General features: G+C 46.9%; 1 protein-coding gene across 5 annotated transcripts in view; it reads left to right on the top strand.

The window, feature by feature from the left end:
* Positions 1–12,161, top strand: part of LOC112916964 (large ribosomal subunit protein mL63-like) — a 53,852-nt gene extending 41,691 nt beyond the window's left edge. The window contains exons 1-4 of one of the 5 annotated variants that reach the window (XM_072734166.1): positions 2–361; positions 594–727; positions 1,055–1,176; positions 10,899–11,651. In XM_072734166.1, coding sequence (XP_072590267.1) covers positions 616–727; positions 1,055–1,176; positions 10,899–11,219 — 555 coding nt within the window. In that variant the 5' untranslated portion in view covers positions 2–361; positions 594–615 and the 3' untranslated portion in view covers positions 11,220–11,651. Of the gene's footprint in view, position 1; positions 362–593; positions 728–1,054; positions 1,177–3,903; positions 11,652–11,902 lie in introns of those variants that run through there. The other 4 variants (XM_072734164.1, XM_072734168.1, XM_072734167.1 and 1 more) reach the window with 4 other exon arrangements.
* The last annotated feature ends 1,051 nt before the right edge of the window (positions 12,162–13,212 follow it).

Genomic DNA, 13,212 nt, shown 5'->3' with positions numbered 1-13,212 from the left:
ATTTGGACTTCCTTTCCAGTCCTTCTTCCAAGCCCATCCTTGCTGACGGCTTGTCACTCTACTTTTCCCCTCTGGCATACCAGTGTAGGCCAGATGCGGGCAATTGGGTGAAACTGACAGCAAGAGAATCCAGGTTACTTGGATTGTCTTGCCCTCTTTTGAGGAAGCCAAGGCTCAACTCTTCTGGGGACAGGAAGCAAGGACTTGCCCCTCGCCACTACCCTCAGGAATTTCTGTGGCCACACCGTACCCCTGAACGCTCCCTCGGTGACTGAAAGCAACTTGTGTTTTGCCTTCGGAGATGGGGACTAAAACCTGTCATTAACACGAATACTAGGGGAGTACAGGAGGTTGGCTCTCCGTAAGTGAGACGAGTGTGTGTTTGTAAATTGCAGGTGGTGGGAGAGCCTTTGGTCTGGGTCTCCGCAGGCCTTTGCGGAGGGTAGGGCAAGTGCGGAGTCCACAGCAGACTAAGTGCCTGCTTACACTCCTGCTTACACTCGAGGCCTTACTTTTCCCACCTGGGCCTGTTGCTGCTACTCCTGGGAGCATCTAGCCAGGAGCAGCTGGCAAAGGAGAGTCGTGGTTTACAGAGTCCCCAGCATCACAAAGCAGATGGGCATTTGGAGCGAAGAGACAACAGATGAGGAGACATCACAGTCACTTGGCTTAAACCTTGTGACCACCCTGAGAGGCAGAGCAGATACGGTCATCTCTGCTTCCTCAGGTCAGTGACCTGTTGAGGTGTTGGGAGTAGAACCGGGCTGGGGCTCTGAGTCTGAGTGGTGTGGTGATGCTCTATCTGCCCTTGGGTCTTGCCTGGGAGGCCTGCAGCCCTGCCTGGCTGGATCCAAGCCTGGCTTGATCCCCGCTCGGTCAAGGGTGCTCTGGAGACGTGTCACACTTTCACCCACCAGGCCTGCAGCGTCAGCTTCAGTCAGTCCCTGACCACATTGTTTCTTGTATCTCACAACAATTTCATTTACTGAGAACTTTCATTGTTGTGGGCTATCGGGAGGGCTGCCTGGAATGTTCCCTGCACTGTGTTTTCCAGAGAATACACGATCAGGAAGCCCTTTATCTCTGCCAACAAGAGAGATCCAGAGATGGAGCTCAATGGATCACAATGACTTTTTGACCTGTGTTTCCTGCTACATGGTGCATCCAGAGAAGGAGGTACAAGAGTATAAGTTGGAGATAAAAGTTCCAAGTCCAGATTTTTCCCAGCTGGGAAAGGTCAAAGTCCAGAAGCTGTGCCCTAGCAACTCTGTGCTCTAGCAACTCCAGTTTTGCCTGCCTTGCTCTGTAGAAATAACATGTCTTGGTGGAAGCTGCAAAGGTCAAACTGTACAAATTGACCTCGGGCCTGTTAGGTGATTATACACTGAGTTTACACTCTGCACCCAAACCTGCTACATCTTGGCCTGCCTGCCTGCTGCTTATACAAAAAGGCGTTTCTGAGTACGGGGGGTTGGCCCCGGCAACACTGCCAGGAAAGAAAACCAAGGGTTTTGTGCTGCCTCCCAATCAGTGTGCCAGCGTGCTTGAGCAACTGTGAGAGAGGCCAAGTTCAGACGGCAGGCAATCCGTGGGCCTGGAATTCCCCTAGAGGTTCCCATGGAGACTCCCCTGCGAGAGCTGCTCCCACAAGCCCTGGGCTTGAAAGGGGCAGGAGGCGCCTGTGTTAGTGAGGAAGGAAGGTCCAGAGTGTCTGGGTTGGAAGTGGGTGGGTTCCTGGTTGGGGATGGGTTTTGGTAAGAAAAGCAGCTCCTTAAAAAGTCTGCTGAGATGAACATTTCAGATTGGGCATCCTAAGAGGGTAAAGGACTCAGAAGGGTGACTTCCCAGTACCATCCCAGGTGCTCCGGTCACTCTCCCAAGACACCGTTGTCTGAGCCAGAGGTGGCGGAGAAGACGACGGTAGGTCTGCTCATAGGTCCTCCCTCAGGCCCCGAGGCAGCCTAGCTGTTAACAGCTCCCTGCTGCCTCCCAGCAAGGTCCAGCCACAGACTCACAGATCCCACAGACCCCACAGACGTGTCCCCTGCCCTCTCCAGGCCTGGAGTGGGAACGAAGGCTGAGGGGGTCCTCAGTGAGACTCACTGCTATGCGAATCGGAATGCTTGGACAAGAGACCAGAATATTGTTGGTCTGCTTGCCCAGATACCCTTTGTGCCTACCTGTCCCTTCCTTCGTTTATCTAAGTAGAGCTCTCAAGACTGACTCTGTGTCAGGCTAGATACCAGGCCCTTGGGGTGCAGAGCTGAGCAGGCCAAAGTCACTGCTGAGCCCCCAGTATGGAGAAGAAGCAGGCTTGAGCGATTACAGTGCAGTACAGTGCAGCACCCCTGGAGCCTGGTCGCCGTGCTGAAGGATATGCCGGAGAGGAAGGACACTCGACTCAATCATGTGAGATCAGGGAAGACCTCCCCGAAGAGGTGGCAGCTAAGCTGAGGCCTAGTTCAAACCCAGCCCCCACACCCCCTCCCCTTGGTCTGTCTGGGATGCTTACCTCTAGTTTTTCAGTCCAGCTTGTCTTTCCACATATACCACTCAGCTTCCTCCCTTTGCTGGTCTTATCCTGAACCTCAGATTCCTGCCCCCCGCCCACATCAAGCCTCCTTTCTCTCTAAATCTTTGTTGGTGTTTACTCTCTGTGCCAGGCACTGGGCTAGGAACCTTATGAAGGTTGCCTCATAGTCACTCTATGAGATAGTGGCGTCTGCATGGGTTCAAATCCCAGCTCAGCCTCTGTGTGGCTCCATTGCCATGACTACACAGTAAGCTTCATGACAGTACACACCCCAGAGTGTCAGTGTCAGGAATAAGTATATTCATATGTGTAAAGTTCTCAGGGTGACATCAGGGGCACCTGAGGAGCTCCATAAGTATTTGCTAATGTGGTGGTAGCTTCCATTTTACAGATGAGGAAGTCAAGGTTCGGAGACTTTTGTCCCAGAGTTACACAGACGAAAATTGTCAGGGGGCAGGATTTGGAGGCAGACTTCCTGACTGTATGTCCAGAGTGCCCTCTTCCATGACACATAGCCACATCTGCTCTACGGCTGCCTGACACCAACTGTGGTTCAGAGTCCTATCTGCTCCCGGGTCCGAGGCCATGACCTCCTGCCCTGCTGGAGCAGCTGGGCTCCTTCTGGCCCAGCACAGCCTATACCCAGACACTGGCCCACACAAGAGTTGGAGCCCCAAGGCCACTCTTTGCCTGAGCCCATCCACTCGGAATGGCTGTGCTTGTGCAGAGGGAAAGAGGCAGCAGGAGGACAGCCAAGGATGCTGGAGGGCCAGAACAGAGGAAGGTGGAGGGAGGGCCATCGTGGAGGGACAGTGGGGCCAGAGGACAGGGAGGCAGGTGGAGGGAGGCTGGTGGGTAAAGAAGGGTTGCAAGTGAAGGAAAAATGTAGCCTCATGGAGGCTTTATGCAATAGCTTGTAGACACTGACGATAAACACGGATGAAGATGCTAATTTCTACAGTTGTTCTAACAGGTAGGTCTCAGAGCCACTCTCTTGGTCTATGTGAGCCCACTCTTCAGTCCTGTGGGCCATCTGGTAGGAAGAGTGGTCTCAAGATGGTGAGATTGACCGGGCTGGGAGATTGGGTGAGAAGGTGGGGTCTGTGATCTCTGAGTTCGTGCCCTTTCTGTGACCTTGGGGGAGATGACTTATCTTTCCGGAGCCTGTTTCCTCATTGGAAACTAAGGGAAATTTTGCAGTGTCCCTCTGAGAGATATTTTGAAGCGTAGTTACAGACCATTTTCCAAATACAAAGTGTCAGACGTACAGCAAGAGTGCTGGCGTTTTGGCAAATCTGCAACTCAAGTTTTCAACTATTTTCAACTATATTTTCACTATTATTTCCATCCAGGAGCATTTTCCTAAAGAGAGGCCAGGTTCATCCCAGTGGATCCAATACTGTATTCATCTGCTCCTGAAAAACAAATATCAGAATTATTTATTTATTCAAGTTTTGTTTGAGACATTTCACCCTATTATCCTCTGGCTGGACCACTGGACCTGCACTCAGAAATGGGAACCAGCTGACTAAATAAACACTTGTCTATGGAAAAAGAAGCAGGAAACACGTTTCCAAAACTAGTAATATTAACAAACTTCCAAGGGATATACAATCCATAATTAATGACAATTTGGGGGGAAAAAGACATAAAAATTTGGAATTTGAAATATGACTCTGAGAACAGGTTGGTGAGGTTTTTTTTTTTTTCTCTCAGTATCTGTCCACCCTTTTTCTGGCCCCTTTCCCTTCTGACAGCCACATTTATTCAAATTCTTTCTGTAAATGTCTTTAGTCTGAGGATTTAGATCTTGGGGTTCAATATTTCTTGCCTGGACTCCCAGAGTGACCTGTCGATAGGAGCTTATTAAAAAAAATCTCAGTATGTCATGTGACCCAATGTAACTGATTCTAGCTAAACTCACAGGAGGGTTGGTCTTCTGGCAAGGCTGCCTTTGGGGTCGGATTCAGTGACAATGGACCACATTAGGGCAGACTCCAGTCTAAGAGCCTAGGCCAAGATTCAGCAGGCCTCGGGTGCCTGCTGAATGGGTTTGACCTCCTGGAATGGGTTTGACCTCCTGGATCTGCTCCTTGAGAGAAGCACCCCATCTAAGTCCCCTGCACCAGCCCCTACAATGCCAAAATTCAGGAGCCAATCACCCGCATGTGCCAGGCTATCATATCACTCTCCAGTCTTTCTCTCAAGTGTGTTTGGGACAGAAATGGCTAGTGACCCCTGAAGAGTCATGGTCTCCTTGCAAGTGAACAGTTGCTGTTGAAAAGCAGCTGACCATAAAGCACTGCATTTCTGAGACTACCCCCACCTTCCCACTACCCACAGTCCTCCCTGGGTGATTCATTCTAGCCAGTGAAATACGAGACTGAGTGATGTGACATTTTCCAGCTGAGGTGGTTAGGTAGCCAGTGTTTCCCCTCACTTTCTTCCCTCCTTGTAGCACTAAGGTAGCAGCCCGCATCCCTGAGTCACTGTATGGATGAGAAGCTCAGGAGAGCTGCCTGGCCAGGACCATCTGATTAGAGTTTTTATGAGCAGGAAACAAACTTTTGTGTTCGGCTGTTAGTATATTGAACTGTTTATTCCCCCACTAGCCTATACTGACCAAGATCATGCTCGTGCAGCATTGCCCAAATATCCCTTAGGATAAGTGGGATTTCCCCAACTCCTAACTTTTTCTGTGCAGAAGAGTCCAGTCCAATCCTTCCTATGTCCCTGTGGCCTTGTTGGAGTCTCTGTGAGTCTCTCTCTCTATGCTCCCAAATGGAGCCTCTCTGTGAGGAAACAGTAAAGCGCATGTAGAAGTTAAAAGCATGGTCTATGAGTCAGACTGCTCAGGTTTAACTCCAAACTCCACCACTCACTAACAGGTGAGACCTTGAGCAAATAGTTTAACGTCTCTGGCTTCAAATTCTCTCTCTACAACTTTGCAGAGTCATCATGAAGAACAAATGGAACATTTTGGGTAAAGTACCTGGCACACAATCAACACAGCAAATATTACCCCTACTGGTACTACTTACTGAGCCTGCCTCAGCGTCACAGACTGTGCAAACTGAGCAATCCCATTGCTACTCTGGCCTCTCCTGCTTTCTCTTCACATGGATAATTCACACTAAGGACTCATACTTTTCCTTCATGGGTATTTGTATTTTTTCTACCTCTGTCCCCCAGATGTCACCCCTCCTTCTAATCTACCTGAGATGCTATAATAAATTTACAAACTTATAAGCATTTTGCAAAATAAGTAGGTGGATCCAAAGGAAGTGTCCCCATGTGTGTGTTGAATGAACATTTACCTGCTTCCATAGACGGTGGGTCCCAAGAACTATGGTCCTCATGCATAAGCAATGCCCTCCCTGCCCTCTCCCCACGGTTCAATGTTGCCAGAAGCTTTTAGGGCTTACAAAAGCATTACAAAATGCAGAAGGTGAAAAGGGGAGATGGATCAGAAGTACCCAGACTAGTACTGGAAAGGGTTTCCTCCAACATTTCAGAGGAAAGAGAAGCTAGAGCATGTCTGGGGTAAGAAGGAAATGGAAGAGAAGAGGACTATGAGCAGTGCTGCCCAGACATCTCTCTCTTTCACGATGGTCAAGAAGCACAAATAAAGCCCTGAAATTAAATAGAGTTGCTCTTCGGGGGCTGGACTGTCTCTTGTGTGTCATGGTCTTACTCTGTGACTGGACCGTAGGGGCCCCAGGGTCATTAGAATAATGACACACTTTTGCATAGCTTGACATTGGTCTTTCAATCAGATCAAGGAGCTTATTTGAAAATTTAAGTCAACACTTGCAGCATTCATTCAGCTGAGTGACAGGATCAAGGGGGTATATCTGGGGCAACAGGTATAGAAAAGCCATGAGAGAAGCTGGCAGGTTCTTGAGGTGAGGCGGCACCTGTGCTTTGTTCTTAGCTCTGTAAATGCTGAACAGACCAAAAGGAGGGCAGACTGCATGAAGGCAGACTTCCCCAAGCCCAGACTCTCAGGGCGCTCTCCTCCTATTACGATGCATCAAGCAGGGGGTCATCTGAACACGTCAGCGCCTTGACTGTTGGTCTCATTTTAGGTTCTGGTTGGAATTCAGACTCATTCACAGCCTCCACGCCTCTGAGCTCTGACTGAACCTTTCCTCATGGCCTCTATCGGCATTCTCCCAGGTTGCAGAACCTGGCCTAGAAGAGCTTTAAAGATCATGTAGTACAACTCCCTCGTTTCAGACAGTATGAAACTTGAAATCCCATAGATTTCCTCCTCTAGCGCCTGCTTTGCTAAGCTCAGATGGTCACAGAATCTGAACTTGGCTGGTGGGTCAGAGGGCCAGCATTTCCCTGGAGGCGAAAGAGAAGCATCCTTCACAGCCACAGGATGGGAAGACCTGGAACGTGAAGTTCCTAAAGAATGTGCACAGGGCCCCCTTCCTCCTGCAGCCCTGGGAGCGGAGGGCAGCAGGCACTCAGGCAGGTAGAGACGCCACGGGCTGCCTGCCCTGCTCACTGCGGCTTGGCATCCGGTCCAGGCGGCTTCCTGGGGGCGCCGACCCTTACTCAGCAGTCCTTAGCACGAGGGCTCAAAGGTGAGCGGCATGGCACAAGAGCAACCTCAACCCTTTGGCTTAAGTCCCTGTCCTCTATTAAACGCAAATAGCCTTGAGCAAGAGGTGCCGTCCTGGGAGAATAGAGACCTGAGTTCTAGGACCTGTTTCCCTGCCAGTCCTGAGAGACTGTGCGCAGCAGCTTTTCCAGAGGGCAGCTTAGGGGGAAATGGGTGTGGAGAGAAGCTGGGAGATTGTGTGCCCTAATGGGGAGCTCTGCTATCCGGCTACCCAACACAGAGAGGTCCGTGCTTCTACTTAGAGCCCACATGCGACACTCTGGACAACTGCATCCCGAGCCCTTGTTAGGAGGCAGCCCTGGTCCCAGAGACATAAACCATGGATCCAAAGCCTCTATCTCTTGAGAGGAAGCTGGAGAGAGGATTCTGGGATTGCTCCTCTGTCCTGCATGAGACTACGGGATAAGCTAGCCAGAAGGTAGAGGTACCCATTGCGTCCATGGAAATCCCTTGATTACCAAACTAATGGCCCCTGAAGATTTTATACCTTAAACACTGCTTGCCAGTTTTCTCCAGTGGAAGAGGAGATGGCTACGGTTATTTTTGTGGGTTTTTTGTTGCTGTTAATGTTTTTTTACTTCTGAGGGGCCCACTTGTTTTGGAGTTTTGAGTTTGAGTTTTAGCCATTTCAGGCAGAGGAGTCATTTTAGCTTGCTTGAGGGAGAGCTGAATTGTGTTAGCCAGAGAATTGTGTTGTAGCTAGTACAGTGAGTGGTGTATGTTGGCTTTGGGTTAGCGAAGGGGTTGAAGGGAATAGACAATTGCAATGTTTCCTGGCTATCTGCCAACTTTTTAACCCATCTTTGCTTTATTTTGGAAATTCCAGCTTTATGAGTCCTCCTTTCATCAGGAAGAATCCAGAAAATCAGTTCCCAAACTCCTTTGCAATTAGAGCACAGGCATCGGAATCAGAGTTACACTGGACTTACAAGTGAGAACTTTAAAGGAAAAGGCTCTGGGTGAAACCCATTTTGCTGTCAAGGAGGCCAGCAGAGGTTTCTTTCAGAAGAAGTGGGACAGAAATTACATCAGTGCAGTGGAGTGCTGGTAGCCTTTTTCCTTGGTGGGGCAGCCACCAAGCAGCAGCGTCTTAACCAGGGCAGTTCTGTAGTGTGGATTCAAACGTTGTTCTATGAGATTGGTTCTTCAGGCTAATTCTGTGAGCTAGCCAATTTCATTTTCATAAATTCCTTTCTGCTTATCAGAATCAGCCTCTGTGGTTTGCAGTGGAGGGTCCTGAAGGATTCAGCAACCAACTGCTAACTCCACCATCCCTTCCTACGGACACTCTGAGCCTGGACATTGCTAGCCATAGCAGCAGCAAGAGTCTCTTGTCTCAAACCTCCACCCTCCACACATGTTATTTCTGCCTGTAAGATCCAGGCTTCCCACACTTTCCTCTTGGACCTATCCCCTCACATTGCCAAGCCAACAGCCACTTTGCAGCAAATGGATTGGTGAAGAGGTGGTTTGTAAACCCCATGTGACCACATGAGTCACCCTCAGCCTGGTTTCAAAGAGTCAGTCCATCATGAGAGAGGACAAGTCCTTGCTCCTGGAGAGAGAGGCCAAGTGCTCCTCTAGGATGGCTCCCAACAAGGAAGCCACCTTGGGGGTTTCCATTTAGGTTCCAAATGCCTGGCCATCATTCCATTCACAGAGCCTTTGACCTCTTCTTGCTTAGATTATTCACCACTAGTCCATGATAGAATCCAAAGAAACGCCCAGTTAGCTAATTTCTGCTTGTATCCAAACTGAAGTATTTATAGAATGTAAACTCCACAAGGATAGGAATATGTTCAGTGACAGAATAATCCTAGTGGCTAAAACCATTCTTGGCACATAGTGGGGTTCTCCATAAATCACTGTTGAACAAATTGTGAATAAGTGGTTACATTTGTTTATTCTGCAAACTTTCTACCAGATAATGGCCTAAAATATACTTTGGTAGGATTAACAATACAACGTTGGAAATTTGGTATGTCTTCAGAGTTTCACACACACAAAATATTTATATCTGCCTATTCTAGAAACCTATAGCTATGATAGGGGATACCCAGTGTGAAACCATAGTGGAGAAGACTGGTTTACCTCCATGATATTTTTGATACCACCCACTAATTAAAATTTTTTGGCACTTGAAATATTTTTATTTGAGGCAGCCTGCTAACTCCCTAAATCTCTACTATCTGAAAAGCATCTCATCTTTAAAGACAATGAAGGGGCAACTGTGCATATTGACAACTTTGGTTTTCAGCCTCATCTTTAATGCCTAAATAAACTAAACATAAGCCTCCCAGTGATGCCACCTTCCTGTACGTGGTTTCTAGGAGATTGTATAGAGTCTCACATTAGAGACATTTTTAGCTGTGGCTGACATCATGCTAAAATATTTGCATGCAACACCACATTTCTCTTTCAAGGTCTTTGAAAGATGTAAGTCACATAATAATCTCCAGTTGACAAAGGAAGAAAGTGATACATTAAATTATTTGCTAGTGGATGGTGGTACCAAGATTCCAACCTAGTCCAGCTGACACTAGAGCCTATAGCCCTAATCATTGAGTATTCTGTATCTGATCCCCTAGAGGGTTTCTGGGGCTCCTCAATGTCTGTATTTGGAAACAAATAGTCAAAGATGATTTTCACCCATAAATATCCAGTTCCCCGTCTAAGTCACAGCACCTACTTAAGGCTCACTGGGAAGCATTATGAGAACTTAGACAACCCAGTGAGAGTCACTGTTTCTAGGATATTATTCTCTAGTCTTACACTCTGACATGCCCCATCTGCACAAATGCAATTTTTAAAACCAAGTATCTCTAGAAAATGTTCTGTGCACTCATTCAGCAGAATGCAAAGACTCACCCTTCTATCTTATCTTTTTGGTCAAATATTCTGTTCTCTTGTATCACTCCAAGTGGATCCAATTTTGCAATTTCTCTGACAGAAAAGTTCTGGATTGCCAAGTGACTTCAGTGGTAAAGTCTTGACAGCAAAACCTTTTGTTTCAGTTTGCCGTAAGGAAAAACTTGGTCACATTACATCAGCTGTTTCAGACTTATCTTCTGTTTGCTGCAGAAAGTTTGCTTGAATAGTTTAAACACAGGTGAAAAGTGGAGGGGGGTGAGCAGTGAGATGGAATACCGCTTAGTTTCCAATCCTTCACCTCTTATCCATCAAAGGAAGAAAGAAATTTAGAGACTATTTTAAAGATAACAGACTCTCAGTCATAGAGGTCTGTTGCAGTAAGCTGTGAATAAATGATTTTTCAGATGCTTCAAAGATACTAATGTTTGTGGAGAAACATTTTCTTCCTTAAAATTTGTTTTTATCATGATAGTAATGCTTGTGTGAAAAGGCAGTTAAAGAAAGTCATGAGGAAAAAGAAAAAGAGAAAAGACATCTAGTAAAATCTAAATTACCCTCTCCATTTCATGAATCCATTCTCTAGAAATAATCAGTATTAAAAATGTTCTATTTCATTTTCTATTAACATATAAGCACAGATACATATATTTTATAATATTTGTATATATGACAAGCTTTATGTCATTGTTCTAAGGCCCAAATGTAAGATAGACTTTTTTGAGATTAAGTTAGCTGATAGAAGTCCCTATCTAAAAGTCTCTTACCGACTTCCGGGGTCGTGCCCGCTGGCTTGTGGAGGCTGTGCCGTGTGTTGGGGAATGCGGTCGGTGCCATGTTCCTGACGGCTCTGCTCCTCCGCAGTCGCATCCCCGGCAGGCAGTGGATCGGGAAGCACCGGCGGCCGCGGGCCGTGTCCTTCCAAGCGAAGCAGAACATGATCCGCCGGCTGGAGATCGAGGCAGAGAACCAGTACTGGCCGAGCACGCCCTACCTGTCGGCGGAGCAGGAGTACGGCCACGCGGCGGAGCGCAGGGCGGCGGCCTTCGAGGCCATCAAGGCGGCCAAAATGGCCAAGTTCCCCCCGCACAGGTTCGTGGCGGACCAGCTCGACCATCTCAACGTCACCAAGAAGTGGGTCTGATCCGGAGCCACGGATTCACAGGGCGGCCACCCACCTCCTGACCCGATTCTGGAACCTCTGAAGAGCGCTCACTTGAGAGCTTTTGGAGCAGGCTTAGTGAACAGCAGACATGAGTGTGTGGTCTGCGTGTGGGGTGTATGGGGCTCCAAACCCTGTATAACCCAGCCTCTGGCGTAGTGTTTCCTTTCCATTACCCTAATAGGAAGATACAGGTATTTCTTAGGCCACAGAAGATACAAAGTGTATTTTGGATGAAAGTTTAAAAAAAAAAAAAAAAACTACAAACTGTGCTTAAGTGTGAGGTACTTGGTGGAGGCTTACCTTTTGTCAAAAAACAATTGCCTAGACAAAAATGGGAAAAACTGAGCTTTTTCAGTTAAACATACTCCTAAAAATAGGATTTTCTTTTGGGATTGCTACTAAAAGTAGACATTTAGTGAAGTAAAAGATATTCATCAGAACTGCTACATGAAGTTGTATTTTTGAAAACCTCTTTTCGGGTACCTGGGTGGCCCAGTCGGTTAAGCCCTGCTGACTTGGTTTCCCCTGAGATCCAGCCTGGCCTAGGGCTCCCTACTGGGGTCAGAGAGGGTCTGCTTAAGATTCTCTCTCCCTCTGCCCCTCCTGCCACCTCAAACAAATCTTTAAAAATAAAAAAATTAAAAAAAAAAAAAAAAAAGTCTCTTACCTACACCTCCTTTTTTTTTTTTTTTTTTTTTTACAGGTATGATATTTATGGACATTTCCCTTCTTTGGACAGTGCACTGAGAATCCAGAGATGAAGTGAATTTTGGCCTAAGCTATTTCTGTAACTAGAACTTGTGGAGAGATCTAATTGTGTTCTATCCTGCTACCTAAAGTCAAACCTGAAAATCCAAACCTGAGTTTATAGCCAACACTGGTGTAAATAAAATGAAACCAAAAAATTTTCAACCCAGAAAATAAACAAAAAGCCCATTAAAACAATTTCCATTTCTGGGGTGCTTGGTGGCTCAGTCAGTTAAGCAACCTATTCTTGGTTTCAGCTCAAGACATGATTTCAGGGTCATGAAATCTGGCTCTGTGCTTAGCTCAGAGTTTGCTTGCGACCTTCTATCCCTCTCTGTCTGCCCTTCCCTCTGTTCTCTCTCTCTTTCCCTCCCTCTAAAAAAATAAATAAATCTTAAAAAACACACACACAACAATTTACACTTCTTTGCCAGAACAGAAAGTCATTGTCAAATAAAGGATATTAATGCTTAAGTTTGGTAGACAAGCAAAGTAACCAAGAAAAAGAAACCAAGCCCAGCTGAGCCATTTGTAGAGGAGTGAACCATTCACTTCCCACCCTCACGGGGCGGTTGCTAAGTGGAATCTATCATTCAATGCCCAGCAATGGAACGGAGCCAAATGTTCCAGGGAGGGGGCTTTCTCACTATCTTGGGCTCACCTAGGAAACCAGATCTTAATAAAGTCCCTGATTACTTTGCCATGTCCACAACTTAGCCTTTTTCCTGGAATGGGAGAACAGCTGAGAATGTCGGGCAAGTCCTCCTTGCTCATATGATTCCCCTCTTTTGGTTTCTTGTCCACTCTTTTTGAAACCTGGGACCAGTTCCAGTCCTTCTTTATAAGGGTGAGACCAGCAATTTAGTTTCAGTTTGATTTATACCAGTACCTAACCCAGGATGGAGTTCAAATAAGAATTTTATAAACACTTTCTCATGCTAACATATGTGTCTTGCAATCGAGATATCTGGACATGATATTAAACAAACATTACCCACCACAAAAACTAGTTGGATCCATTTGTGGTTCCCTTGGCCCTGGGTAGTTCCTTCTTTAAAGGTTCTGGCCTGATACCTGTGGGAAGTAGCTTTTGACCTCAGTAGGCTGCCAGCACGGTGAGTTAAAGCATCCCTGAATCATTTTCTGTTTTTCTCAGACCTGTAATATGACGCTGGAAGGCCCAGCCCCTCCCTAGTGGGTAGATCAACATTCTTCCTCTGGCACTAAACTTACTTTATGACAGTTTCTGTTGAAATTCTTTTGGTT

Source organism: Vulpes vulpes, chromosome 13, assembly GCF_048418805.1.
Source record: "Vulpes vulpes isolate BD-2025 chromosome 13, VulVul3, whole genome shotgun sequence".
Lineage (NCBI taxonomy): Eukaryota > Metazoa > Chordata > Mammalia > Carnivora > Canidae > Vulpes > Vulpes vulpes.
This window is presented reverse-complemented; position numbering and strand designations above follow the sequence as displayed.